Source organism: Molothrus aeneus, chromosome 3 (genome assembly GCF_037042795.1).
Source record: "Molothrus aeneus isolate 106 chromosome 3, BPBGC_Maene_1.0, whole genome shotgun sequence".
NCBI classification, from domain to species: domain Eukaryota; kingdom Metazoa; phylum Chordata; class Aves; order Passeriformes; family Icteridae; genus Molothrus; species Molothrus aeneus.
In genome coordinates this window covers 77,251,746-77,279,165 of record NC_089648.1, presented here as the reverse complement: position 1 = coordinate 77,279,165, position 27,420 = coordinate 77,251,746, and the positions used below count along the sequence as shown (strand labels likewise).

General features: G+C 37.4%; 1 protein-coding gene across 1 annotated transcript in view; it reads left to right on the top strand.

Annotated features, from left to right (window-relative positions):
- Window positions 1–27,420, top strand: part of GREB1 (growth regulating estrogen receptor binding 1) — an 87,342-nt gene that overhangs the window by 38,148 nt on the left and 21,774 nt on the right. The window contains exons 5-22 of the mRNA XM_066547204.1: window positions 6,258–6,440; window positions 6,717–6,860; window positions 8,151–8,276; window positions 10,181–10,303; window positions 11,169–11,306; window positions 11,473–11,658; window positions 12,172–12,522; window positions 13,235–13,363; window positions 14,935–15,060; window positions 15,512–15,709; window positions 15,800–15,980; window positions 17,464–17,656; window positions 18,243–18,379; window positions 19,493–19,832; window positions 21,397–21,512; window positions 22,214–22,413; window positions 24,146–24,235; window positions 25,617–26,191. Coding sequence (XP_066403301.1) covers window positions 6,258–6,440; window positions 6,717–6,860; window positions 8,151–8,276; window positions 10,181–10,303; window positions 11,169–11,306; window positions 11,473–11,658; window positions 12,172–12,522; window positions 13,235–13,363; window positions 14,935–15,060; window positions 15,512–15,709; window positions 15,800–15,980; window positions 17,464–17,656; window positions 18,243–18,379; window positions 19,493–19,832; window positions 21,397–21,512; window positions 22,214–22,413; window positions 24,146–24,235; window positions 25,617–26,191 — 3,536 coding nt within the window. The remainder of the gene's footprint in view (window positions 1–6,257; window positions 6,441–6,716; window positions 6,861–8,150; window positions 8,277–10,180; window positions 10,304–11,168; window positions 11,307–11,472; window positions 11,659–12,171; window positions 12,523–13,234; window positions 13,364–14,934; window positions 15,061–15,511; window positions 15,710–15,799; window positions 15,981–17,463; window positions 17,657–18,242; window positions 18,380–19,492; window positions 19,833–21,396; window positions 21,513–22,213; window positions 22,414–24,145; window positions 24,236–25,616; window positions 26,192–27,420) is intronic.

The following is a 27,420-nucleotide window of genomic DNA, read 5'->3' as shown; positions in this document are numbered from 1 at the left end:
GACCATTTCAATTTACCTCTTTGAGATAGGGATAATATTCTCCACTGTGTTTGAACAATAGCCTGGGTTCTGTTCCTAACCAATGACTTCTTGCTATCATCATATAAATAAATATGAGTGATTATAAGTTGAAATTTTTCCCATATATGCAATCAATTAACATTGTGTGTTTGAAAAATACTCTTAGTAGGAATCTACAATTTATTGGGTTTAATCTACTTAAAAGTTTAATTTCTGACATAAAAAGATCCTTCTTCTGATATAAAAATAGATCCTTCTATCTATTTTTATTATAGTCTTTCTGATTGCCATTAACTTCATCCAAATCAAGCCAAATAGGGAAAACCTGCAATCATGTGAGTTACTTAAATGAATATTAATGTTACTAAAATGGAATATTTTTTATATTGGGAAAGGTGGTGAATAACTGGAGGGGGAACTCATTTTTCAATCAGACACTCTCAGGTATATGTACATTGTTTTCAGAGTTCACAAAAAAATGATGCATCATATATTTGTGCACCACTCTGAGCTTTGAATAGCAAAAGGGAAACATTTCCCAAGAATTTTAAGAGGTTTCTTTCACAAACACTGAGGGATATGACATGAGCTCAGTTGTTATCTCAGTTTGAGCAGCTCTCCAAGGCATTTGGGTTGACAGTGGAGTGTGAAGGTGCATAATGTGATCCTATGTACAGTAATTTCTTTTCCTATGTGATCTTGTAGAGTTGGATTGGTCACAGTGCATTTGACCAGTGATTGTAAAAGAATTAGGAGGGTTGTAAATCACCCACGTGTTGTCATTTTAAAGATAAAGACAGGAATGTTGTACCACTCAAGTCATTCAGTGCTAGCACTATTAACAGCTTAAGCTCCTTAGGCTGTTAGCAGAGAGGAAGTAGTGTATTTGTTAATTGCGTGCTAAACAAGAACAGAAAAAGGCAACAGGAACATAATTGGGAGGGTTTTATGCTACTTGCATCCTCAGTTTGCTTATTTAATACATTTTAGTTTCCTGAAACCATTTAAACGCTTATTTTTGACTGTTGTTATACACTTAAACCCCAGTTAACCATATTCTTTTGCAGAGAATTCTAGTATGTCTGTAGTATGACTTTTATGTGTTCTACAACAAGCTCAAATACAAAAGAGCTTACATGCTTTAAGATCTGAATTCTTCATCTGGAAGGTGGAGATAAAATAATGTTCCTGATCCCTAACCTAATGAAAAAAATTATGTATCATAATACATAATTTAATAAAAAAATAATGTCATGCTAGCATGAGATAGTATACTCTTTGTACAATAGGTCATACTGTGGATAGAAATGATTGCTTGATTCAGGTTTTCATATCCCAGTGCAAGTCAAATCAGGGGAAGTAAAATTAGAAGTAGACATGAGTAGTCTGATGGTTTTGGACACATAGTGGGATATAAGCCAGAACCATCATTGCTCTAAATAATCTCCAAATGTAGCACAGTGATCTCTGTCTGGCAGTAGATTTAAATTGAAAACACACCATATGAAGAAGGGAAACAATTAAGTGTCTTGCTTTTCAAGACAGCATAGAAGCCTTATTTTTGGTATTCTGAGTTCTGTCAAACATATTGGCCTTTTGAAACAGCATGGAAAGTGGTCCCTTCAAGCCTTTGTAAGCTTAGAGGGAAATTGAATTGGATTCATTTTGAATTGAAATTAGCTGTCATGAGTCAGAGTATATATCCCACACTTTTAGCAAGGCTTGTTGGTGATACAGACACAGCATTTGTAACCCTTCAGCCTCACTGTTTTTTTTTACCTAATTCATGTTTTTCCTCTTAATATACTGTATTTTTGTAAGGCAGCTGTTCCTCAGTACTGTTGACTTTTTTCAAAAGAGTTTATATAAAGAGAGAAGACACCAATGATTCACCCAATAGTTTCCTGGTTTCTTATGGTCTGCTGCATGTGTTTGTGAAGCTGCCTGTGGATTGTACAAAAAGACCTGAAGAAAGCAGGAAATGTCTCAGTAATTTCAGGGCCAGATTTTGACTTTATATCTTGTTCCCATTTGGGAATGTTGATATTCCTCTGAGGCATGTGCCATTTTATTGATAATGCTACCAAGTTGTCCCATGAATCAAGGCAGATGTGCTTGTGATTTGAAAGTCATTTCTATTGGAGGTTGTTTTGTTTTTTAGTTTTTACAGTTGATGTATTATTCCATAGGAAGACAACCTCAGCAGTTTCTGGAAAAAAATATATTTTTGATAAGGAAAATGTCTCTAGGCATGTTCCTCATCTGATTCTGTTAATCATGTTAGATCGCAGATTTAACTGCTTTGCAAAACAGATGCAGGTTTTTGCCTTTAGGAAGCTGTTTCTTGGGTTCTTTGCAGTCTAAAGGAATGCTTAGATGGAGGAAGTGATCTGTGATAGTGAGATATTTATTATTTCCTAATTAAAGCAGCAAACATGTATCACTCCCAAAACTAGTTTTTCTCTTCTTTTGGTTTTTTTTTTTTTTTCCTAGCTCTTGCTATTCAGGGGTGTCTCTCATTATAAACAAAGCAGCTATTCACCTATCATCTTCCAAAAGACCAAACAGCTGCCTACTTTCCTATCAGGAAACAAGAAATGTTGTTGTTTTCTTTTTTTTCTGTAGGACCCTGAGGTCAGAAGGACAGAGGAAAAGATTAGTTTGCTTGCATTGTAAGCTGTATGTAAGAGGAAAACATTGTAGTATAAAATACTGTGACTGCTTCTTATAAATATGCAATGATCTGTTGGGCTTTTGTAGCAGTACTGAGTTGCCATACAATGGAGCTCTCTGCCCTGACCATATTGATTTTATTCATTTTTTAAACTTAGGACTTCAGTCTTCAAATTGAGTGGTCCTGAGTAGGTGGGAAAACCATCAAGCATTGTCAGTGTTTGACTGCCTTTTTCTATGAATAGAACTGAAAAGAAGAAATACTTGTGGTGAAAAGCTGAAAATACAATCATTCTTTGTTTAAACAAGCTGCAAACTTTCCAGCAAAATATTAATGCTAATTAAAAGCCTATTACTCATTTAAAAGAAAAAGAAAATTTTCTACTACTTTATGAAAGATTTGACTATGAAATATCAAGTGGGTGTCCTTCCATTCTGAACTCCTCTCTTTATCCCTACACAAGCTCACTGTTGATCCAAAGGAACCATTTTATCAGTGAGAAGGTGGGTCAGGTTTCATAACCTTTTGGTCCAAGGTCCTTCTTCAGAGCACAAGGTCCCTGCTGTGGAAGAGCTTTTTAAATTATGGACAATTGATTATTGTGATGTGAGCAAATTCAAGCAAATGCATATGACAAATCACAGATGCAATCAAACACCTTCTGATTAAACAAACTTCAGAGGGGAGCAGCCTTTAGTCACAACTGAGCCGAGCTCAGTATGAACCAATGACCGAAAGGTGAAAGGCTTTTAGCCCCTAAACTCCAGGCATTGATTTCTAATTCTCTTGTGAAATCAATCCCATGACATAGATATATTGGGTCACCTTATGGCTGACCCAAGTCCCCTGACCTTTGTGCTCTCTGTAATGTATGGAAGAATATTTAATGCAGCTTGTTTATGAAACAAGCTGTCCCCTCTGTCAGCTGCTGCCTTGGGCCATGGCATGAACAGGGCATTCAGAGGAGGATGATGAAATGTTTGGGTTCTCAGTGTTACTCAATCTGCCACATAAAATGCTCTGAGCAGGGGTGGCAGAGCCCTGCAATGAGAAATGACTGAACAGCATCTTATTGCACTGGAACTATAAGAGCATGCTGTGTTCTATCTGTGGTTTCAGGGCTGAGCTGCATTAATGAAGCAATGGCTGTCACCAAGGAGTGTCAGTCACAGGGAATGGATGGAAAAGGATGTTGGCAAGAGCTTACAAGAAAGGACTGAGTCACACTCAGAGGGCTGGAGAAACTAGATGTGGAAGTTGACAATTTAACTTAAAGGAAAATTAAAAAATAAACTTTTAAAATGTCCTCCAAGGGCTTTTCAAAACAAGTGGTCAATTTAGATCTGTTTAATCTTTACTAGCCTCACCTTATGCTATATAGAGTGTAAACTAATTTTCCAGTAGATGCTGCAGAGTTAAGAATAGGTGATAAGGGCAAAAGGTTTTTTTCAGGTAAAAGTTACTGCTAAATCTGGTTTGGGCAGATGTAATTTACAGAAGTGATCTGAAAATCTGAAGTCCAAATGACAAGATTTTCTGTCTGCTGTCCAACTTGGATTGAACAAATACTTCAATATATGGCTTTGTCAAGTTGCTTTGTCAAGACACTGCCAGCAAAATGGTAAAACCTGGAAAAGCGTACTTTTGGAAAAAAATAAAGAGTAAATTTGAAAACATGCTCCATCTTGCAGGTGGCCACCAGGCAAAAATTGCAGTGCTGCTGCTGTGATGCTCTGTGTGCTGCTAAATAGATGGGAAGTCTTCATTTACCAGCAAAAACATTTTTGATGATTTCTTAATCGGCATAAAATGCATGCAAACTCTACAGCTTTTGCCACATCCGTTCTAATTTTGTTTCCTTTTGTTGTTGCTTTTATTGCAGCTACTCAAAGCTCTGTGATGTTAGACAGATGCTTTTGTGCTGACTGATATAACACAGAGGATTCTGCAGAGTCATGACTTGTCCTGATTTTATGAGTCACAATGACTTTTATCATCCTACTGACTAGGATCAGAGAGATAATAGGCAGCTTTCAATGGTTGTTAGCACTTGTTCCCATGGATACCAGACCAATCTCCACATCAACTTTAGTTTTTAATAAATTCTTCTGAACCTTTTGAAAACTAATGAAAGTGCTCGGGTTGAAAACCAAACAACAGGTGTTTACAGGGAATTATGTTTCAGTGTTTGTACTTTACAAAAAGTAAAAAGCATTGACCATTAGTTTGTAAATTTAATTGTTTGAGATATGTGATGGAAATAATAAATTTCATAAATGTCTCTTAATTTGATTTACCATATTATTGATCCTTTATTCCAGTTTTTTCTTGGACAATGGTATTGTCCACCTTATGTGTAATACATTTTACCATGTTTCAATTCACTGAATAGAAAGGAATGCTTAGATGGAGGAATAGACCCTGAATAGACCCTTCTCAATTCCTGTTATTACACATAAAAATGTACATTACATATGATTAAAATTAAAGAAAAGGTCATACTTCAGGTCATGTGTAGGGAACAGAGAGAAAATTTCCATGGGGAAGATTATCTTTTAATTGCTCAGTATAGGATGATAATAATAATAATAATAATAAGTATTTTCAGATAGTTGCATTAGTCTGATGAAGATGAAAATATCTTAAGAAATACTTTGTAAAATGGACAAAAGAAAGAAGAATCTTAAGGCAGCTGTGGGAGCAATGCCCTTTATTTCCGATGCTAATGACATCAGCACATGAGCCCCTTGTTGAGGCCCAGGCTGTGTATCTCAGAATGAGAGGAAATGGCAGTATCCCTGGAAATGCCCCATCAAGCCTGAGTACAAAAAGCTTTACGGGGAAGGACTGTGTCTCTGTTGTGTCTATAAAGTTGCAGACACTTTGTTCCTGTAATCATAAATAGTTTCAACTGCTGTGAAGTGCTGACACAGTTCAACCATAATTTGACAAAGCTATTTTAAATTAATAGCCCAGGAATGCTTTAGTAGTTTCTCCTCTCTAAAACCGTGTCTGTAGTAGGAACTTGATACTTCAATATGTTTAGATTTATCTAAATATAGTAGGTTAAATATACTTAATTTCTTGAGACTTAATTGCATGTTTCATTGAATTGAGTGAAGTGAAATTCAGTGAAATTGAATGATATGTCAGTGAAAACTGAAAGAGAAGTGAAGCATGTACGTACTGTGGTGCTGAATATGGCTGGGGTTAAGCAATTGACTCAGAGCTCTTCAGTCAGACACTTATCACAGATAGGTAATAAATAGGAACTGTGATATTTTTCTATGGGAGAAAATGAAAAATATGACCCATTTTATTTGTTTTTTAAATGTGTGGCTGTGTTTTTGCAGTCTGTTATCTGAAGTACAATACACTTTCTGTACAAAGTGCAAATACTTTTTTTGAGGAAAATGGTAATAAAAATTTCATTCTGTGAAAAAAAACCAACCAAAAACCCCAAACCTAAATACAGCCTTTCCTCTGGAAAGAGTCATGTTTGAATGTTATTAATAGTGACCCACATATCTCATTGGATTATGTATATTGTTTATTTTATCAGGCTTCTCTGGCAATTGCGTTGGCTGTGGCAAGAAGGGTTTCTGCTACTTTACAGAATTCTCAAATCACATTAATCTTAAACTGACCACTCAGCCCAAGAAACAGAAACACTTAAAGTATTATCTGGTCAGGAATGCACAGGGAGCTCTGACCAAAGGATCTGTAATCTGCTGGAAAGGGGCAGGTAAGATAATGAAGCTGTCTTCCTCGAGCTCTGGTTTTCATCACCCAAGCTTAGCTATTATGGGGTCTGGTGTCTGTGTAAAGCCTAAGAGAGATCCTTTGAAAGACTCCCTAAAGCCAGGTGACTGCTGGAGCAGCTGTAAAAGCCATTGTCTGACCCAATATGAGCCTGGCATGTCTGAAGATGGTCTGTCATTCCAAGTGCTGTAGCCTCTAAGCAGTTCATGTGTGAAATTATCAGAAAGATAAAGAAAGTTTTTTTTTTTTTTTTGTTAAGAGTTCAGAGGCCGGCAGTCTTCAACCAGTACCTGCTCAAGCACCTTGTTCCAATTTCCAGAAAGCTCAGGCCTCTCAGGAAGCACCTCCAGTGAGCCTCTCCCACCTGCAAATCCCAGTGCTCCAGCTGGGACTCAGCAAACAGGTACCTCTTGGAAGGAAAACACGCCGGGGTTCCACTTCCACTTAACTCTTCTGTGCTTGGTGTATTTGGGTACTTGTACTTGTATGAAAGCAAAGACAAACAAACAAGTGAGCACATTGCCTAATAAAACAAGTTGAATAGAATTAGAGATCTATTACAAACAAAGAAAGCAATTATTCCTTGAAGGCTTCTTGCTGTTCATTTTCTCACATCAGGTTTATGTAAAAAAGGTTAGCAAGTAGTAAATAGGTATTCTGCAGTTTACTCACAGTTGAACCAAACCAAAATGTTTAAAAAAGCCTTTATTTCTGAAATGTTTTTCCAGCTGCCACTTGTCTGGTCACAGATGACAACTGTTACAGGATCCAGTGTAATTTTAGCTGTTTTTGTCTGATCCAGTCTATTTTATGCTATGACTAGAATCCTTTTCAAAACAGACAGTATATGGGCATCAGCTTAAAAGCTTGTGAATTTTTTCTTCTGCTGAGAAAAGTAACTTTAATATTAAAAAACAAACTAATGGTTAGTATCTGTAACTTTCTTTGTATTAAAAATTTTTTTTCTGACCTTTACTTTTCCATTAACTTGACATAAATGAAATATGATAGATGACAGTAGCTAGAGTCATCCCTCTGAGCTTCTTATAATGAAAACAGCTCTTTAGTGTCTTGTGACTATTACAGGTTTTTCCTGGGTTTTTACATAGTGGAGCTAAGCAGGGCATCTGTAGTGGTTATATTCTTTATTCTCTGTGTGAGATAGAAGCCTGTTAAATGGTTGTGATCTGAAATACTGGTGCCCTTCCAGAAAAAAATCATCAATCTCTTTATGATAACAGATTGCCTTTTTTTTTTTCTCATATTTTACAAAAAAAGCTACATTAATTACAAACATATTAGGTTTGAGAATGCCTCCCCCTTTTTTCTTTATTTTTTTTTAATGCAGCATAGTTCAAAAAATCTTAGAGAAACATTGGGATGGAGGCTTAGTAAATTTTAAACATGTCTCCTTTGCCTGGTTCTTGAGTAAACTTTATGTAAGAGCCAGGGTCATGCAAAGAAGTTGCAGCTTCGGACATATGCATTTAATTGAAGAGTCAGATTTTGCCCAGGCACTTAATTGGGAGTGGGAGGTCAGAAGTGGATTGTTTCATTCAGCATTGTATTCACTCTTGAGCAGATCCCAATGGCTCTATTTAAGTAAATGATGAAATGATTGGTTTGTTATATCAACTGAGGATCTTGACCTAGAAATGTTTAATGTGAACACTTTGGGTTTTTTCCTTGTCAGCTGCAGCCGTAGATCACATCCCTTCAACAGCTGCATTCAGCTCAGCAGTTTATAATGGCAAGGAATCACCTAAACAACAGTTGATGAAAAATAACCTGTCTGCTCTGACAAGACCTTCAGTTTTAGGTATTTGTATGGATTTGTTGTTTAATCACCCTAAACTCTATGTGTATAACAGAAGCATTGAACAAATTATATCATGATTTTAATTTCCTGAATGAATAGAAATTGCCATTCCCTTCCAAGTCCTTTCTGACCACAATACCATTTTCTGTATTAATTTCCAGGGGAAAAAATTCTTTAGATGTTTTCAGCCACAGTTTTGTTACAGTTCATAATATTAGCTGGATGTTTTCCTCATATTTACAGTTCATTATTTTAATAGAGACACAGACCAGATTCTGAATCCAGGTTCCTAAGGAATGTATCTATTTGCATCGATTTCACCAACAGATTCTGTGAAGGGAATTAAGGAATTTTTATAAGTAATCACTCATAAGATGATTCTTATTGCAGTTCCTATTGAACTGTTGCAGTTCACCTTGGGATGGAGAGCTAGACTTTGTCAACCAGCTCCAAATTCAATAAATTGTCCTCACTATAGCATTATTATTAGGATTTTTGTTAATTGTTTTCTGTCCCAAACTGTGTCACTGGCTTGTATAAGGAAGAAAGTTAGTTTTCACTGTGGCTAGAATCAAACTATAGCTCTATTTTAGGATAAGTCTTCCCAAGTTTCCCTGCTGGCATCACAGACAAATTCTCCTTCTCTGCCCATTCAGGCTCTTAATCTCTTTTTTCCATGCAGCAGCACATTATTGCTAATTCATTTCAGAAGGATTTATTTCACATATCAACATATCTTCACGAAAGAGCACAGCACTGTCAAATAAAAAATCCTTTGTATTGCTCTAAGTATCTTGTGACCTTGTCCCAGGCAATGCCAGGAAACCAAGTGAAAGGATGAGCAGCAAAATGGCCAAAGGCTGCCCTCGTGTGGCAAAAGCGTCAGGGACAAAGTCACTGGAAATCTGTGTCTGAGGGTCTGCAAGAGAACCATCTTCTTCTAGATCTGAAGGCCTCGGGTTTATCTTTAGTTTTAATACATTTTTCAAAATTAAACCCACACTTTTTATATTAAATTCTTATGTTGCCTCGCATTTTATGTGGGACTAATTGTTCTGCCAGGAGGTACAGCCTTGGCAGGGTGAAGCAGTGCTATGACCTTGGTTTGGTCATGTCCAAAACCAGAAATTGCTCAATCCTGCAAGTTTCTGAGCAATTCCTGGAGGACCACTGACTCGAAATAATTGGAAATACTTGGTGTTAGTGGAGGCTTATCATTCTAGGAGTTTGCAGGAGTGCACAAGGAGACTCAAGAAAATGATGAAAGAAAATTAAAGAAGTTAGTCATCAGGATCTCCTAGAGAAACTGTGAGAAAATTGCTTTCACAGAAAAAAAAAATTGAAGGTATTTATCAGTAGGAGGAAGGTGTAGAAGTAGTTTGATAGGAGTTAATATGGAATAACAAAAAACCAAAGAGGAATCAGCAAGAAGTGGCAAAAATCCTGTAAATGGGAAAATTGTTGAAAATAACTCAGATGTTTATTACTATTACTCTGAAACCCTTGGGAACATTATTTTTTAGTAAGTTACATGTAACACTGTGTCATGTGTTCAGAAATAAAAGGAGCAAAATGTCCACAGTCTTGACTTCAAAACATTAATACTTTTAAGTATTCTTAGTATGTCTCTTACTGTACTTATAATGTATTTTTCTTAGTAGAGAGAAAGCATTGGTATAAGATAAGGAAAATCTGGATAATAAGGAGTTCTCTGCACCAGAAATTTCCAAGAAATTTCATCAGGACAAAACAAAGTAAAATAAACCACACAAAATTATTATATTCATAGACTTGATCTTTTCTACTACCATACTCATTGAATACATTCAGTTTCTCAAAATATATTGAATTACCATGCACAAACCTGTATACATTTTATTCTAATATTTCTCTGAAACATTTAGGCACATTAACAAATTCAGGGCCTCCAAAAAAGCGCCATAAAGGTTGGTCACCAGAATCTCCATCATCCACTGAAACTTGGAACTTGCAGCTCAATCCACAGGCTTCAAACAGAATTAAAAATGGTAAGCTATATCCAAAGTAATGATTTTGTCTCATTATTCAGAAAATAATGGGGGGAAAGAGGCATTATTTTAAAGACACATGCAGATTCATATGAGAGATTTCTCTGTGCTCACCTTGATGCTTTATTTCCATTGATTTTGAGGCTCTGAGCCTAACTCTCCTTAGGTTCTAATCACGGAGTCATTAACAAATCCCAACCAATACCTGGGTCCATTTTTAGACACCAAAATGCCTTTGGAATAATGAAATTAGTATAATAACTCAGGTACATAATAATTGTACCATTCATTGTTTTAATTATTTGTCACAATATTTGTGGCACTTGGATTGTATAGTCCAGCCACAGACAAGAGTGACATGCAGTGAAATAAACCCAGCTTCCCCAAAATATTTTCTTTTAATGTACTATTTTTTATATTAAAATTACTATAAAGAAGTTATGCCTGAGCAAATATTGAATCATGTGTTTTTCTTTCTTCTTATAGCAATAAAAACTGTTTAGAATGAGTGAAACTAAATATATCACATAGAACTCACAAATCATAGCTATACATGTAATCACAACTACACAATATCCCATAGATCTCTCTATTTATGCATTCATACCTGGAACTGTTTATTTATAAACATTTCAAAATCTTTAGATGCATATGTGTTGTCCAGTGTTGCAATGACATGATTAGTCCTCCAAGACACTGAGCATAACAGTGTGGGTTGTAGTAACAGGTCATGAGCTGCTTGATGGAGCCACAAAAAGCAGTTAATGCTGATAGCGGATGTGGGTGTGAGATGATGCTGGATAACTTCTCTTTGAGGAAATCCTTACCAGACCTAACTCCAGAAATAATTTGTCTAAAATCTCAGATGGAGGAAGCCTGTCATCTTTACCACATTCTGCTTTGGTGGGACCAGCCTCCTCTCCAATGGTGGGCTCGGGAGAACCAGTCTCAGTTCCTGACAACTTGCTGAAAATCTGTAAAGCAAAACCAGTTATTTTTAAAGGTAAATCCCTCAACCTCACAACAAGGCCTCTATTTTTTGCAAGAGATGTAAAAATGTATCCCACTCCTAAACAGTATCCATTTAAAGGTGTGACTATTAAAACTGTTTAATGTACATATGAAAAGTGACAAAATTAATGTAATGTGTACATGCATTTATTTTGTAGGTCATGGAAACTTTCCATATCTCTGTGGGAACATTAATGATGTGATAGTGAGTCCTTTGCTGTATACCTGTTACAGAAATTCACAGTCTTTATCTAGAGCATATGAACAATATGGTGCATCCACAATACAGCCTATTTCTGAGGAAATGCAGCTGTTACTGACTGTCTACTACCTTGTTCAACTAGGTAAGATTGTTCTACATCCAGGCAGACTACTTGAATGTATTACATGCAGGCAAATTATAAGGGGAATATTAGGGCAGACCAGTACTAAATATGAGTTTTTGATAATATAATATTAAACTATTTCATTCATGGTTTTGGAACAAAATGAAGTGGCTATATTTTGAAGGCCAGACAGATTGAGTTATAAATATACAAAGTTTATTTTCTGCATCTGGGACCTCAGCAATGAAAATTAAAGTTCTTGCAGACAATCTGTGGTTTAGAAGTGTGCTGAGACAGGCAGCACTCAACCTCTTAAATATTTCTAATTACTGGTACTCAGGTTCAAATTAGGGCAGCTTTATGAGTATCACAAAGGCGTTTCAAAATGAAAAATTTGCTTTACATCTGCAAAAGGCAACAGAGTCATGCATGCGGAAATCTGAAGCTTTTTTTTTGAAAATAAGTTTTTAACTCAACTGTTCTGTTTAATTGTTTCATAATCTTTCCCTCTTATTATTTTATTTTTTTTAGCTGCAGACCAGGTCCCCTTGATTGAGGATTTGGAGCAGATATTCATGCGCTCCTGGCGGGAGTCGCACCTGTGTGAAATCCGTCAGTACCAGCAGGCTGTTCCCCAGCCCTTCCCCCAGCTGCCCAGCCCCATCACCCCGGTGACCTCAGCCCAGCTGCCCTGGCTGGCAGGGCTGGCAGCCAGCTCCTGCAATGACAGTGTCCATATCATTGAGTGCAGCTACTCCCTGGCAGAAGGGCTTTCTGAAATGTTTAAGCTCCTCATGGAAGGAAAGTTAACAAAGACAAACTATGTGGTGATCATATGTGCCAGTAGGAACCGAGCCATTGACTCCTGCATTGTGATAACAGGTAATATCCCAAGGATCTATCTCCTTGCAAGCCAGAGCAGTTCAGCACTTGAGGGGTTTGGTTGGAGTTCCAGTGAGTTGCCTCACAAAGCAGAGCTTTGGCCAACCAGTCATGGTCTTTGATGAAGCCAAGCTGACCCTGCACAGCTGGGTCTTTCCCCAGCCACCTTCTGCCTGTGTTGCCCATTTTTTCACCAAAGCATCTCAGCCAACAAGGCTGCAAACAAGAAATAGTGAGTTCCAGCACACACAGTGCATAAAGCTCTCCTGCTCTGTGCAATATTACTGCAGGGAACCTTTCCTTAGCTTCTAAAAGATGGTCTTTCAATGTCATTCCCTTCAACAACCTGCTCACAATTAAATAAATTATCTGAATGGCCATTCAAAGATTCAATGTGATTGTAAGATAGTTGGCAATTCCTTTCAATATTATTTAGTCTTTTTTATATCCTGTATCAATGAATACTTTCCAAACTGGGAATTAAATACAAAGAATTGTAAAACATGAATCTATTTTACATGTGTCTGGTGCATATATGTGTTGGAGATATAAAAGACTCATAAAGACTTATCTCTGCCATTTTTGTATGTGTGGTATTCATTTACATTTAGTTGTAGAGTATTTATATTATGACTTAGAAGAACATTCTTAACTAGTTTGAAGAGTTTTCAAAATTCCTTTTTTTTTTTCTTTTTTTTTTTTTGTCTTTTAGGAAAATATCAGGCAAGAGTTCTGTCTGAGAGCATGCTCAGTCCTTCAGACTACCAGAAAGAAGTTAACTATCAGCTGGTCACAGGGAAGGTGGAAACTCTGGGGTCCTTCTTTAGCACACTCTGCCCAGGTACCTAACAAATTGTAAAGAGGCTTGTTTCCAAATCCCTGAAACTTCTAAATATGAGAAAACACCTGTGCTCATTTCCTTACCAGAAGGAAGACACTATTAGAAATACATGAAAAATGCAGGGGAAAAAAAAAAAGTTGTGAAAGTACAGTTGAATTGAAATTCCTCCTGAAAGTGTCAGTTTCTAAAATCCATTGGTTTCATAAAAATAGGCCAGCAAACAGCTGAGCATATTATTCTTAGCTATGCAAATCCATCCTTACATTATGTAATTCCATATGCATATGAATGTATAAATTCTTTTACCCTAAGCATTTAGAGCAGAATAGATCAGAGCTATTTTATGAAAGGTGGGATTTGCCCCTTCAACATACCATACTTTAAACCTGATTGTGATGCCTGGGACAGAGAGGAAAATTGCAGAGAGACTGGATCATTTTTTAAGTGAGTGTACTGAGAATTACAACAGGCAGGATTATGTGGGCATAGATCAAGCTGTGTGGAAGGTTAAATCACAACTAGGGCAAATGCAGCATATTTGTCAGGATTAATGAGATGTCACAGTCTTCTTTGCCATTCTCATCATGTTGTTAAATAGATCACAAGAACCCTTCTGAATGTGTCATGATATTTTGAGTGGTCACTTAAGGGAATCTCATTTTCCTTAAATCATCTTGTAGTTATGTATTGTTTATCTTAGTATCTTCAAAGTATGGTTCTCAAAAGCAGAGAACCGCAGAGAGATATAGAGTTCTCTGCAGCTGCTATTGTTTAGCAATATTATTGTTTAGTTGTTATTGTTCAGCTGTTGTGTAGCAGAACAAGTAAATGAGCATCCTAAAAATAGTTGCCACCATATTCACTGGACTGCTCTGCACAGGACAGGCCCTGCCTTTCTGAGCTCACTGCAAACATGCTCAAACATCTTTTCAGCTGCTGAGAAAATACCTGGGGATAGATCAAGCTGTGTGCCTGGGTCAGGCATATTGTACTCTCTGCATAGCTTTCATCTTTTAAGTAAGGCCCTTGCTCTATAGAAATGGGTATGTTTGCAGATATTCAATACTTCAATAAAATACACCTTGCTTGCTTCAGCATTGACTCGTGTTTTTCTTTTGGCTGTATTAGAAATTATTTTTCTTTCTGTCTCTCAAAAATGTTAGTTTTAAAAATGTTTATCAGATTTTTCTCAATTTCCTTGTAATCCTTGTTAATGAACAGTATGGATCCATGGTCTGAACATAAACTAAGCCAGTTTTATGTCATTGTTGCTGGTTTGCATCAAGGCCTTAATGTTAGTTTTCTACCACATTCCATAAATGTCCTAGCTGGTCAGCAGAGAGGATTTGTCATTCTCTGGTCTGGTTTTCATTTTACTAGTGATACTCTGTAAAAAGAGATGCAATAGAAAATAACAAGAGGGTTCCTGTATAAAACAGCCAATAAGCCAAGGGCAGGATCGCTAGCAAATATATATATATAAAGGTTTTAAGATCTACAAAACAAAATCAATATGAAATGCAGCTCTTTTTAACATGGATGTTTATTCCACTGTCCCTTCCATTTGACAGAGGGTGACATTGATCTTTTGTTGGAAAAATTTTATCAAGAAAACCAAGGGCACATCTCTTCATCACTTTCTGCTTCAGTGAATAAACCAACAGCAGTGAATGGAGCTGGAACAGCTGTGTGTACAAGTAAGTGGGGAGGATGTTCTAAAGAGGTAACAGAGTAGGGCACTGGACACCAAGTTCTGGGTGCACAGTTAGATCCCTCTGGGCAGAGCCCAGAAGGAAAAGGTCCTGAGGCAAACAGCAACTCATGTCTTGCAATATTCAGATTTACACTGATGGATGTTCTGCTTCATTCCACTGGGTGTTACAGTGGTTGAAGCTGTAAGTTGTACTTCTTTGGTAGCAGAATGCTATTGTTTAAATTCACTTTTAGGTCTCTGACACTTTACAGGACCAGTATGTCCAAATGCAGAAAGATTTCTTTGCTTATTCTCTATAGATTTTCATAAATGAACTCCTGTAAATAAGCAAAATACTTTAAAGAGTAGATCAGTTATTCTTTGCCAGACTCTTAACATTTTACATTAGATTAGACTTTGGGCATATATCTAAACAGAATTTTGCCTTTTTCCAGGTTATGAGATTGAACGACATGAAATTCGTCCATTCCAGCTAGCAGTGGCTCAGAAATTGCTGTCTCATATTTGCTCAATTGCTGACTCCAGCACTCAAAATCTTGATTTGGGTTCCTTCGAGAAAATTGATTTCTTGATTTGTGTTCCACCCTCCGAAGTGACTTACCAACAGACTTTGTTTCATCTCTGGCACTCAGGTGCTCATTAATTAGCTTTATTTTAGATTTACACAACATCCTTAGATGTAGCCATATCCAGAAATACTGACACTTGTTCTGTTCTTTTAGGTATATTATTAGAACTTGGATTAGAAAAGGAACACCTTACAAAGCAGAGAGTGGAACAGTATGTTATGAAACTAGATGCAGAAGCCCAAATTAAATTCAAAATCTTTTTACAAAACTCTATGCAGAATCCACACACACTGTTTGTCCTAATCCATGATCATGCACACTGGGATCTAATGAGGTAAGAAAACTGTAACTTGTTTTTAGAGAAATTATTATTATCTGCATTATATCTCAAGATTAGTTTTCAGATTTATCCCTCCCTTCATTTTTGTTTGCAACTTTCTGCTAACTCTGCTTCCCCATGCATTGAATAAACATTATTTAAGGTCCTTCATGATTTAGTCTTACCCTGCTTATTATATTGTGCCTCAGTGGAACATTTCAGCTTTTTTGCTCCACATTCTTATCTACTTTCAGCACAGCTATTATTTTTTTTGGCTGTTTGTCCTTTGTTCAGTGAAAGTACACAGAGCTCCTGATCCTCTGTTACTGTCCTCTGGGCTGTAAAATTTGCAAAACCTCAACCCAGTGAGTAGAAAACTAGTGAGCCAACACTACTGCCTATTTTTTTAACTGACTAAAAGTTTTGCAGTTCTTTTCTATCCAAAATCAGTGACTTGTAAGAATTGAAAGCTTCTGTGGATTCTTAGTGATGCCAGGTAGAGTTCTGAGGGAAAGAGAAAGGTTCTTGTCCAGTGTTTACCAAGTTTCCCATCAGCTCACTCACGTAACTCATTGCTTCCCTCTTCCCTCGCAAAGCTCTGTTTCCATAAATTCTCAACAACCTGCCTGCTGACAAGTGGGGCTGCTTTTGCTGTCTGGTTCTGAGACTCTTGGGGAGGTTGGAAAACATTCTGAACTCCAGAAACACCAACATATTCCAACTTTGAGATTGTGGTAGTGTTTCTGAAACCAAACACTAGAATCTTGCTTGTGAATGAAGTGAGGTCTTGTCTTTTACACTGGTTAACAATGATGACTTTCAATGAAACTGCATCTGAGGGTTTCCTCTTCAGCTCCCCTGTCTTAGGAACTTACATGGACTTTTACAGCTGTCCCAGCCTTTGAGGCATTTATTCATTTATTCCTTGAGTGGTAGAGAAGTACCTGTGTTGCTGCTCAACCCTGTTTTCTGTCTAATAAAGATACATAGGCAGGTGAATGCCAAAAATTCAGTAGCATTAATTTGGGCTGAAATTTTGCTCAGGAGCAAGGAATTGACTGTCAGTATTCTGTGATACTGTGATTTGCTCTAAGAATAAATATTCATTTTTTCTCTTTTTCTATAATCTGTACTTTTCTATCTTGATTTTGTAGGTTAGAATTATCCCTTGTTAAGGGCAGCACTAACAATCAAAGTTACTACAGGACTATGTGTCTATTGGTAACTTCCATGTTAGCTTCCTTTCCTACTTTATCTCCCATATTCTGGTAGCTGCAAGGGATTGGTAATTTGCTAGTTAGAGAGCTTATCAGACTCACCAAAATTTTTACTTGCAATGAAATAATTTGCATTTTCTTCTCTGCAACAATTTCAGGGTAAAAGAAGAGCCCTAAATTCCTTTAACTTTGATTTCACATCCAGGTTTAAGCTATTACACAGACACAAATATTCCCTTTTGCTGATCACTTTGGAGAGTTTTGGGTTTCTTTTTTTGCAGTGCTATGCATAGTCTTTATCCTCAAACAGAGCTGTCGACAGGACTTGTTGATAGACTGTTGAACTGCAGGGAGGTGAAAGAGGCACCAAATATTGTGACCCTCCATGTGACTTCCTTCCCCTACGCGCTGCAGACACAGCACACTCATATCAGCCCTTACAATGAGATCCACTGGCCTTCTTCATACAGCAATGTAAGATGGATGCTTTGAGATGCTTTTCTGAGCTTTTCATGAGTTATTTTCCATTTATGTCCTTAATAAAACAGTGAAGTCCCCATGATTTTTGTAAACAAGAGTGAAGTTTGCATGACATCCTGTTCAGTCTGTGGCAAGTTCATTTTTCCTTTTTTATCCTTTCTAGCTTTCTTTTTCTTCATTCCTTTTATATTTTCCATAAACTTTAGTAGCTCTGCTAAATATTTTTGAGCTACATAAATGGAAATCATCTTCAGTTCTGTCTCTATTGCATTACTGCATACATATATGTACATACATGGATTTTCTTCATATATATGCATATTTAGTCTATATAGCTGGTCTGTCTGTGTGTATGGATTTATGGGGAGAGAGAAAGAAATGAGGAAAAATTGGGTCAAATTTTCATTCTCTCAAAATAGCTAATTCTGTTTCTTTCTCTTCTTGTTTTAATATGTCTGAGTAGATGTATGTTTATTAGAGAATGTGATTGTAAGTATATCAAGATACCAATGGTTAATCACTCATAAATTAATTATTTATAGACTTTATCCTTGTATTTTTATTGCTTCATTTGCTCTAGGGTGTAGATTTATACCATGAAAACAAGAAATACTTTGGACTGTCAGAATTCATTGAGTCCACCCTCTCTGGACATAGCATTCCACTGCTTCGGTACGACAGCTCTTTTGAAGCAATGGTCATGGCTTTGGGAAAGAGGTATGGGGCCCTCCTTTGTTTAACATGGGAAACTTAGGAAGTCCTTTTTAGGGCCTTGAGTTATTAGCTAGAAGATCATTTTATTTATTTATTTATTTTACTTCTCTCTGTCTTACACATCATTTACATATGCAAGGCGTTTCACCTGTTCTAATTTCTCCAATGTATTTAGTATATACTGGGCTTGCAGTGTCATCAGTTGAGGCTGTCTCTTACTATGAGCATGCACACTGCTTAGCCCCATTTACAATGTGTTCTTGTTGTGACCTGTAACTCCTCTATATTGTAATAATCTAAAATTGTATCATCACATAATTTTAAATGTGTTATTACTTTTGTCCAATATTATCACTTGCTGGCCCTGGCTGATTTTGATTTTGAGTATACTGCACTTGGAACACAAAGAGAAGTTAGATATATCACTGTGGCAGGTACACATAAATCAGAAATAAAATCTTCACAGCAAGCCATAGTAACAATTCTGAGCAAGCCATAGCAAGCACTCTTTACTGTGCACCTGGGTTTCATTTCTGTGAAAATCAGAACACAAGAAGCTATTGGATATCCATGGATCACCTTTCCATAAACTGGGGATTGAGATAGGGTGTAGCTGGCCTTGGGAAGTTGGAGTGCTCACTGGTTGCTGCCTACATATTCAGTCCTCTTGAACACAAGAGTAAATTGGTTCAGGGCTTCAGTAAGAAAACAAGAGAAACACCCAATCTCTCTCTGCCCCTTGAGAATGGCACACAATGAAGAATACTATTCTTATTGATAAGAAAATGTAATTTTGTTTGATGATATTAGTGAGTGCCTCCGCTAATATTGTGTGATAAATTTTGTAACAGCAGTAAGGTATTGATAAACTAAAGTGATGTAACTTTACTGGACTACTTGCTTGTAAACTTTTGTGAAGAGAAATGATGAGACAACATCAGTTCTGATTGTGAAATGATGCCTTGCAAATACTCTACAACTGCAATTGATGAGATTCTGTTGTACAGTAGATACAAAGGATTCGTTACAGGAGAAAATCCTGAGTTTACTATATTTTGTAAAAAATAGCTTTTTCACATCACCCTTTAATACTCTTTAATTCACCATTTATTTCAGGTTCCCAAGATTACACAGTGCAGTGATAAGGACTTTTGTCCTCATCCAACACTACTCTGCAGCTATGATGGCAGTGTGTGGTCTTTCTCAGATGAAGAATTACACCTCAGTTGAAACTCTGGAAATCACCCAAAATCTAATAAACTCTTCAAGACAATGTCCTAGTGGCCATGGCCTCATGGTCGTGTTGAGAATTCCATGTATCCCTCTGGCTGCAGTGGCATATGAACGTCTGTATAATGTAAGGGAAAGACTAGCCCTTGAAGATAACTTTGAAATAATCCTGGGAAATCCTAATTCTGGAATCACCATTGGGAAGCACTTTGTGGAACAATTGAAGGTAAATTGCAGAATGGCATGTGCTGGGAAGCTTCCTTAGATGGGTAGGTGGGCAGACTTTACTGGTGACAGATATGGCCATAAACTGAAGTGTGGAGTCCTAAAGTAAAACCAAAAACTGCAATGAGGAGCATGACTTTTACCTTTTACACATACTGTCTATGACACCTTTCCTGTCCTGCCTATGGTTAATGCTCAGTGAAGTATTAACTAATACAATTAGCACTTGACTTCCAGTAGCAACCCTCAGAAACAGCTGAAATGCTTTTATCTAAAGGGACTGTGAGATATACATTAAAAAGACAAGTAAAATGTTCAGATTTAGCTGAATTTTCTCACAAAAACATCACAGTGCAAAAAGATTTTAATCAGTGACTAGTTGATTTAAATTGAGTTAAATTATTCTTGTCACCAGCAGGGGACAGGAAGACCGATTTACTTGATCAGTGATGGTAGTTAAGGATCCTAGAGCACTCTGGTGTTCACAGTTTGGGATTTTATGCTTTCTGAATCATGTCTTGGTTTATGGATTAATTTATATCCTTTAAGTCCAGAATCATGAGTCATCTGTTTAAAAAAAAAAGTGTCCTTTGCTCTTCCTAAAATTACCATCTTCTGATCACCAAAGCAAAAATGTATTTCCTCGAGAATGTTGTAATATCTATATATGTTATACTGTTTACTCTGTTTGATCCAATTTTTTGATTAAGTCATTTGAGATCCAGAGCCTAATGCTGATCTCATTCTGCTATTAATTAGGCATCACTTACTCTGAAAAATCAGAATTAGTTCTGAGTCACATCCTGATTATGTTCTCTGACATGTATAGAGGGGAACATGAGCAGATGTCAGAGGTGAGTTGTTGTACTGTTGATCATACCATAGATGCTTCTTATCTGTAGATCAGTCTCACAGCAGAAAGGACTGACTGGTGAGTAAAGCAATACAGCCTGAGGCTGAGCAGTCAAACAATATATGGACTTGTAAGATTTCTCATAAAGATACCAGGAAAACTGATAGCTTTAGGGGAGAGTGGGAGACTCCAGAGGGCTGTAAATAGGGACAGTGGTGTGTGTTGAACACTTCCAGCTTTCTCTTGTTCCTCTAAGGTGAAAAAGTCTCATTTCTAGCTTAGTTTCTTCCTTGGATTCAGACATCCATATATTATCTGCCTCAAGAAGCCTCTGTATTCTCTTCTCTCCCCCAAAACTCCTGCTCAGCTTTACTCTCCATTGCGCCATATTTGCCATATGCCCTGGTCTCAGTGCTGTCTATGCAGGCTGGAACATACTGTCCCAATGTGCTCAGACTAACAGCAGGCAGACTGCTGCCTGTAATGCTCTAGAAACTGTGAGAGCTATCTGTTTTGAATTGGGCTCTGCAGTGTGGCTTCTCTTCCACTGTACAAGTGGGTTATTATAATGGATGATAAAGAATGTCTTTCTGTCTTTTTATTTGATATAGATATATCTAAAATATATATATGTATATATAAAAACTATTATATAGTTACAGATAAGTCCAACATATAGATATATCCAACAGGGTTTCTCTACCTTGTACAGATCTGGCAGAAAATTGAAGATGTAAATTGGAGGCCACAGACCTATTTGGAATTGGAAGGTTTGCCTTGCATCTTGATTTTTAGTGGGATGGATCCACAAGGGGAGTCTTTGCCACGGTAAGAAGATCCACTCTTTTCTCAGTGGCAGTGTTTTATCCATTGCTTATCAAATACTTAAAGATTAACTGTGTGATTACTTGTGTGAGAGGAGAACAGATTTCAGTGTCGATGTGTTTCTTTGCCATTTTTGGGGCAGTTTTTATATCATAAATGCAACCCCATATTATTGATAATAAACTTCTGTTTATACAAAGACATAAATAGCTTCAAAAATATTATGAGTTATCCCAATTTAGAGGAGAGAATGGGTATGTTAAAGAAAAGAAGTATAGCTGCTTAGGTTTCTTTAGGGTAGCTGAGAAATCTGCTGATGATGGTTGTATGTGTGCCCCAGGATGTGTGGAGTGCCTTCTGGAATGGCAGCTGGAAGTGAGACAGGATGCCCTGGGGCACTACATGCTTTTGTATGTTCAACTGAATCCTATTCTGTGGGTGTTAGGTTTAGAATCCAAATGATTATTCTTTTTCTTACGCTGATGCTAATGTTCAGTGCAGTAAATTAAGTTGTGTAATTGGGTTAAGAGAAAGAAAAGTGTATGCACCACAGTGGTAAGCTTATTAAGCACAAAATATTGTCTTCTATCTCATCCCTCATTGAAGCAAATTGTGAAAAAATTCCCCTTTGGCTGTGTTTCTTAAAGAGACAAGGCAGTAGAGTACAGTGAGTTTTCACAGTAGCTTCTCCTGTTTCTCTCCAGATCACTGAGATACTGTGACCTGCGTTTAATAAATTCATCTTCTTTGGTACGGACAAGCCTGGAGCAAGAACTTGGTTTGGCAGCATACTTTGTGAGCTCAGAAATTCACACAGAGAAACCAGTTGTGAATGATGTGTTAGAAAGTGACCCAGAGAAACTAAGCAGTACTGACAATGAAGATGAAGAAATAGCAACAGAAGGTATTTTTTATTACTGGTAATAAAAGAAGCTGTAAAATGAGTGAAAATGATTAGCAAAAGCAGCAATGTAAGGGTGAGGTTTTCTCACTTTAGTCTTACTGAGTGAGCTCTGCTCCTTAGTTTTGTTTCATCTCATTGAACCTCTGTTTCCTCGCCTGCTGCTGATGCATTTTAACTTCTTGCAGTTCTACTGCTGTATCTGTTATCTCTCTGTTTTCTGGCTCCCTCCTGTGTTCCTCCTTTGCCCTGTGTGTTCTGACAGCCACAAAGTGGAGCTCGAGTAGGAGCACCAGGTGACACTGTTCAGAGGACCCTGTGCATCTCCCTCCTCAGCAGGGAAGGGTGAGATTTGCTGTCTGAGAAGCAGCAGCAGCAGTGACTGCGTCCCTACCCTCAGTGGCAGCTCCAACTAAACTGTTCCTGGTGCTACTGAACCTATCCTTACAATGATGTCAGTGATAAAGATTCCTTTCAAGGAAACAGCTGAGTAGTCCCTACCTTGTAAGGTGTTAAATAGTATGGATAGAAAATATATCTCAACATAGAAACTTCTGAGTTCTCCTTGCAAATGCTCATGAATTCAAATTAACAGTGTAGAGTTGGTGAATTCATAATATCTTAAGAAACCAATTGAGAACATACAAGTATGTAAAACCCAACAATAATTTACCCGTTTTTTTGAGTTATAATTGATGGACATTATCAGTTATTTATTAGTTCTTTACACTTTTCTTTACTATCTATTGTGCCTATGGAAAACAAAGGATTTTTATCCCTGTAAAGTATTTAAATCTCAAACAACTTGCCTTCATTTCTTTTTTATACTATGAGGAGGAAGAAACCCAATTACCTTCCAAGTTCACCTAGGAAGTTCTTACTCACTGAAAATGACAGCAGAACAAGCTGAACAAAAATACTTTCTTTAATCCAATATGGACTCTTCATAGAGGAATGAAATGCCTGAGGTCATACTCAAAGTGTGTTCAAGAGATGCCTGCTTCAGATGTGATTGGTACTCCTTGCAATGAGCAGTTCTGTCCATTTAGTTGAAGTATGCTGAGATTGTATGTGATATGAGTCAAATGGGCTCCTGTGATGTCTAAGGCTGCTCTCCTAGTCCATGAAGTATGGTGTGATCATCCAGAGTCCAGTTCAGAGCATGTGAGATAGGCTTACAGTCTAAGTTTGCTGATGGCAGTGCTTATGGCTCAGTTTACCACGTTAACACTGTACAGAAACAAGCATTTTAACTTAGGAGCCTGAGCTAGGAATCTCAAGTGAATGATGGCCATCCACCTGAGGATTTTCATCACCAAAAGCTGAGATATAATCTGGCCCTAAAACTGTGTGGGGCAGGAGGTAATTTTATAACATACTGACAAAACAGAGCTTGTTGCCTCCTGGTTTCCCTGACACTGGAATTGTGGGGAATGTAAGACATGGGTTGGAAAGAAACCATGGTTGAGACAGGCCTAGATATTACCAGCTCCTGGTTCAGCACTGATTTTTGTGAAGCTACTGCAGCTCAGCACAGGTAAATTAGACTGTAGGCTGATCCGATATTCTGTGGTGGGAACAGATACTCTCCATACTGGAAACAGTGTCAGGATGAGGACAAACCCCACACAAACCCTTCTGTACTTCTCCTTATTTTGACAATATAGCTGTGACTTAGAGGATTACCTAAATTATATTTTGATTTTGTTTTCCCTTACTATCATTCATGAAACAGGTTCTACTTCAGAAAAGAGAAGTCCTATGAAAAGAGAAAGATCACGTTCCCATGACTCTGCATCTTCATCTCTCTCTTCAAAAGCTTCCAGTAAGATCATAAGATCATCTCTGTTAATTTAAGTTTAGGACATAAAAGAGACCTTAGCTTATTTGATAAATAATAAAAGGCATAAATCACTAAGGTTTTGATCAAGCCTACTTTAATGGGATCACTTAAGATGACTAGAAAATACAGGGATTAGGCTTCTGAAATATAGAAAATAGGATATTTTCTTGCTTGAAAAATTAACATGCCATGGAGTGCTCAAACTAGGTGCTTCCATGTGGTCTGCCCCATGGCTCTGTGCCCTCAGTACATCTGTGGTCAAAGAAATATTTTTATTTCACTTTTTTTCTGTGCCCCTGGATACTGGTATTTTGAGGGATGTCACACTGGTGTTACTTGCAGCCGTTCACAGTGCTGGTGACACTTTTGTGTTTGTAGCTAATGGCTATTATTGACTACTTTAGATTAATAGACAGAGGATAGCATTTCTTGAAATCAGGAGAAACTACTGACTTTTATTTGTTCAAAATGTGGGTGTTTTTTGAGAACCAGCATGGTTGTTTTCATCATGAGGGGAAATGTGGTTTAATGTATGTTCAGCCTTAGGCACATATTTCTAATACTTTGTGTAAACTGATTCCACAAGCAGTTCTCTGTCTACTTTAAAGACTGTGACATATTTGCATGCCCTCTTTCACTAAGTGTTAAAGAACCATTTAACATGTGTTAAGCTTTCAAGAAATCTTAATAGTTAAAATATATATAGCATAAAAATATATAGCTTTCAGAAAATCCACAGTTATCTGCAGGGTATATCTACATCACATATTGCCAGCCAACATTCATGAGTTCAGTATGTCCTCTGAGCTGACCCAAAGCTCTGTGAATGCACTAATGCATTATGTAGCACCAGGTGCTTGAGGGCTGCCAGGTTTTATTAGATCAGCCTAAGTGCTGGAGTGACCCAGACATGGGTGTTAGGAGAGAGCTGACTCAGAGGACTGTTTTTAGATGTCAGTCTGAGCAGACATTTCTGTAGTGTGGTAGGGTAATAGCCTGGAAGTACTTATTTCCTTCAAAGCATTTAAACAATGGTTTTAGTAATTTTGTATTTGTCTTGAATGATTAAAGTATCTGGTGAGCACCTTCAGCAAGAAGTGTATGAGGGAAATAGAGGACAGAGCAATCACTGACATCTTTCCTATGCACTTCAGGACTTTAGAAGCCACTTTCTGCATTGAAACAAATACTACAAACCAGTCCCATTATGGCTTCCTGTACGAGGAAGGTCAAAGCAAGAAGAGGAGCAATGTTTGCTGGACAATGTATCAAGAGGATTATTTGTTGTGTTTTGTTTAACTGTGGCATTGACTAGAGGAGATAGTTGCACCGTGTTAAAATACAATTTCTCTTTTAATTACAGCATTCTGCACTGAGTCATCCCCTCCCCAAGCCCTAAGTAACAGCACTGAAGAAAGTACAAATAACTATGAAAGGCAGAAGCAGAAAGTAGACAAGGGGGCACAAACAACAATCAGCAAACACTTGCCACCAGTAACTGAACAGCTGGATATGAAACAAAACATAAAAAGTACCCAAGTCTCCACCACCTCATCATCCTCCCCACCTTTCTCCTCCTCCTCTTCCTCCTCTGCACCTACTCATAACTCCTTCATCCTACAGACATCTCAATGCTCCTTGACCAAAGCATCTAAACAGCCTCCCATAGTTTTCCTGCCCAAACTGGTTTATGACATTATTACTTCTACAGACAGCAGTGGACTTCCCAAATCCTCTTCCCTCTTGCCTTACCATTCTGTTATGTGGGCAAGTTCTTTTCGTCCCCTTATGAGCAAGATGATGACGTGCACGGAGCAGTCCCTGTACTACCGCCAGTGGACAGTTCCCAAGCCAATCCACATGGACTACAACAACAGAAATGAGGGCAGAATGGACACCTTTCACCCAAGGAGACTGCTGCTGAGTGGGCCACCACAGGTGTGTAAAAAGAACAAGGTATTATCACTGATTAATTTGTTTAAGTTTATCATAAGCTCAGAAAAAATATTTAGTCCTTATTATTCATACCCAAAGGTGTGGGGGGTTTTTTGAAGAGTAAATTATGTGTATTTTATTTCCTAATCCCTTCTAATAGAAAATATCATCCTTTCTTTACTGTTAGCCTGAGTTTCAATACAGAGAAGCTGCAGCAATATTCACTTTGTCAGTCTCTCTCCATTAAAATGTGTTAAAGACAGTTTGCTCAAGAGATAGATTTCATGTGTAATTTCAGTTTGTTAAAGTTGCACATGCATTTATGTTTTAAATAAAGATCAAAGATCTTGACAAAGCCACTTTCTTATGATCAATGTGAAAGCAGCTGAGTTTGTAATTAAATTATTTTGTTTCTTTTTGACAGCAGACAGAAATAGAAGCTGTTGTAAATAATACATGCAAGAAGGCCAGTTCAAAGTAACAGAGCCATATTTAAAAGATGAATGGCTGACCCAGGAGATTTTTTACATTACTTTGAAAATATATATGAAAATTGATCTAGTTCTAAGAAGTTAATTCTCATGTAAATTCTCCAGGAATGTTTAGCACTTATCTCTGAGCAAGGTATCTCCTAGTTAAGTGCACATATTACAGGCTAAAGGTAGAATTGTGTCTCATGTTTTACTGCAATATGAAGCAACAAGATAGGAAGAGGCACTGTGCCTGCTGAGAGCAGATATATTTCCTGTCAACCTCACAAGTCAAACAGGATAAATGCAAACCAAGACAAAGGTGTTTCGAGTTACTGTAACATCAACCCAAAGAATTAATCCAAAGACAGTTACTGAATTAGATTGTCACATGATCCACTCTTCTATGCCCATCCATGGCAAAAAGCAACTGCATATTGCTATCTGTTACATTATTGTTTTCCATTGTGTACCTAAATATACAGGGCAGAGGGAGCATAAATGAACCCTTCATATTGGGAATTCCCACAGATGTTACTCTGAGTCACAAAGGATTCCAGAAACCGAGGATCAGTTTTTCACTGTTCATTCCTTTGATCTAAATAGTTTGTGTTTGCCAAATATTGAGGTGTTATGTGATCAAGAAACTGAATTTCATACTCAGCTGCAGCATAAAACGGAATACAATGTGGAGAGAGATGTGCATTTTCATCCCAAAAAAACCCCCAAAATGACAGGCTGTAACAAAAGGACAGGCTTTAA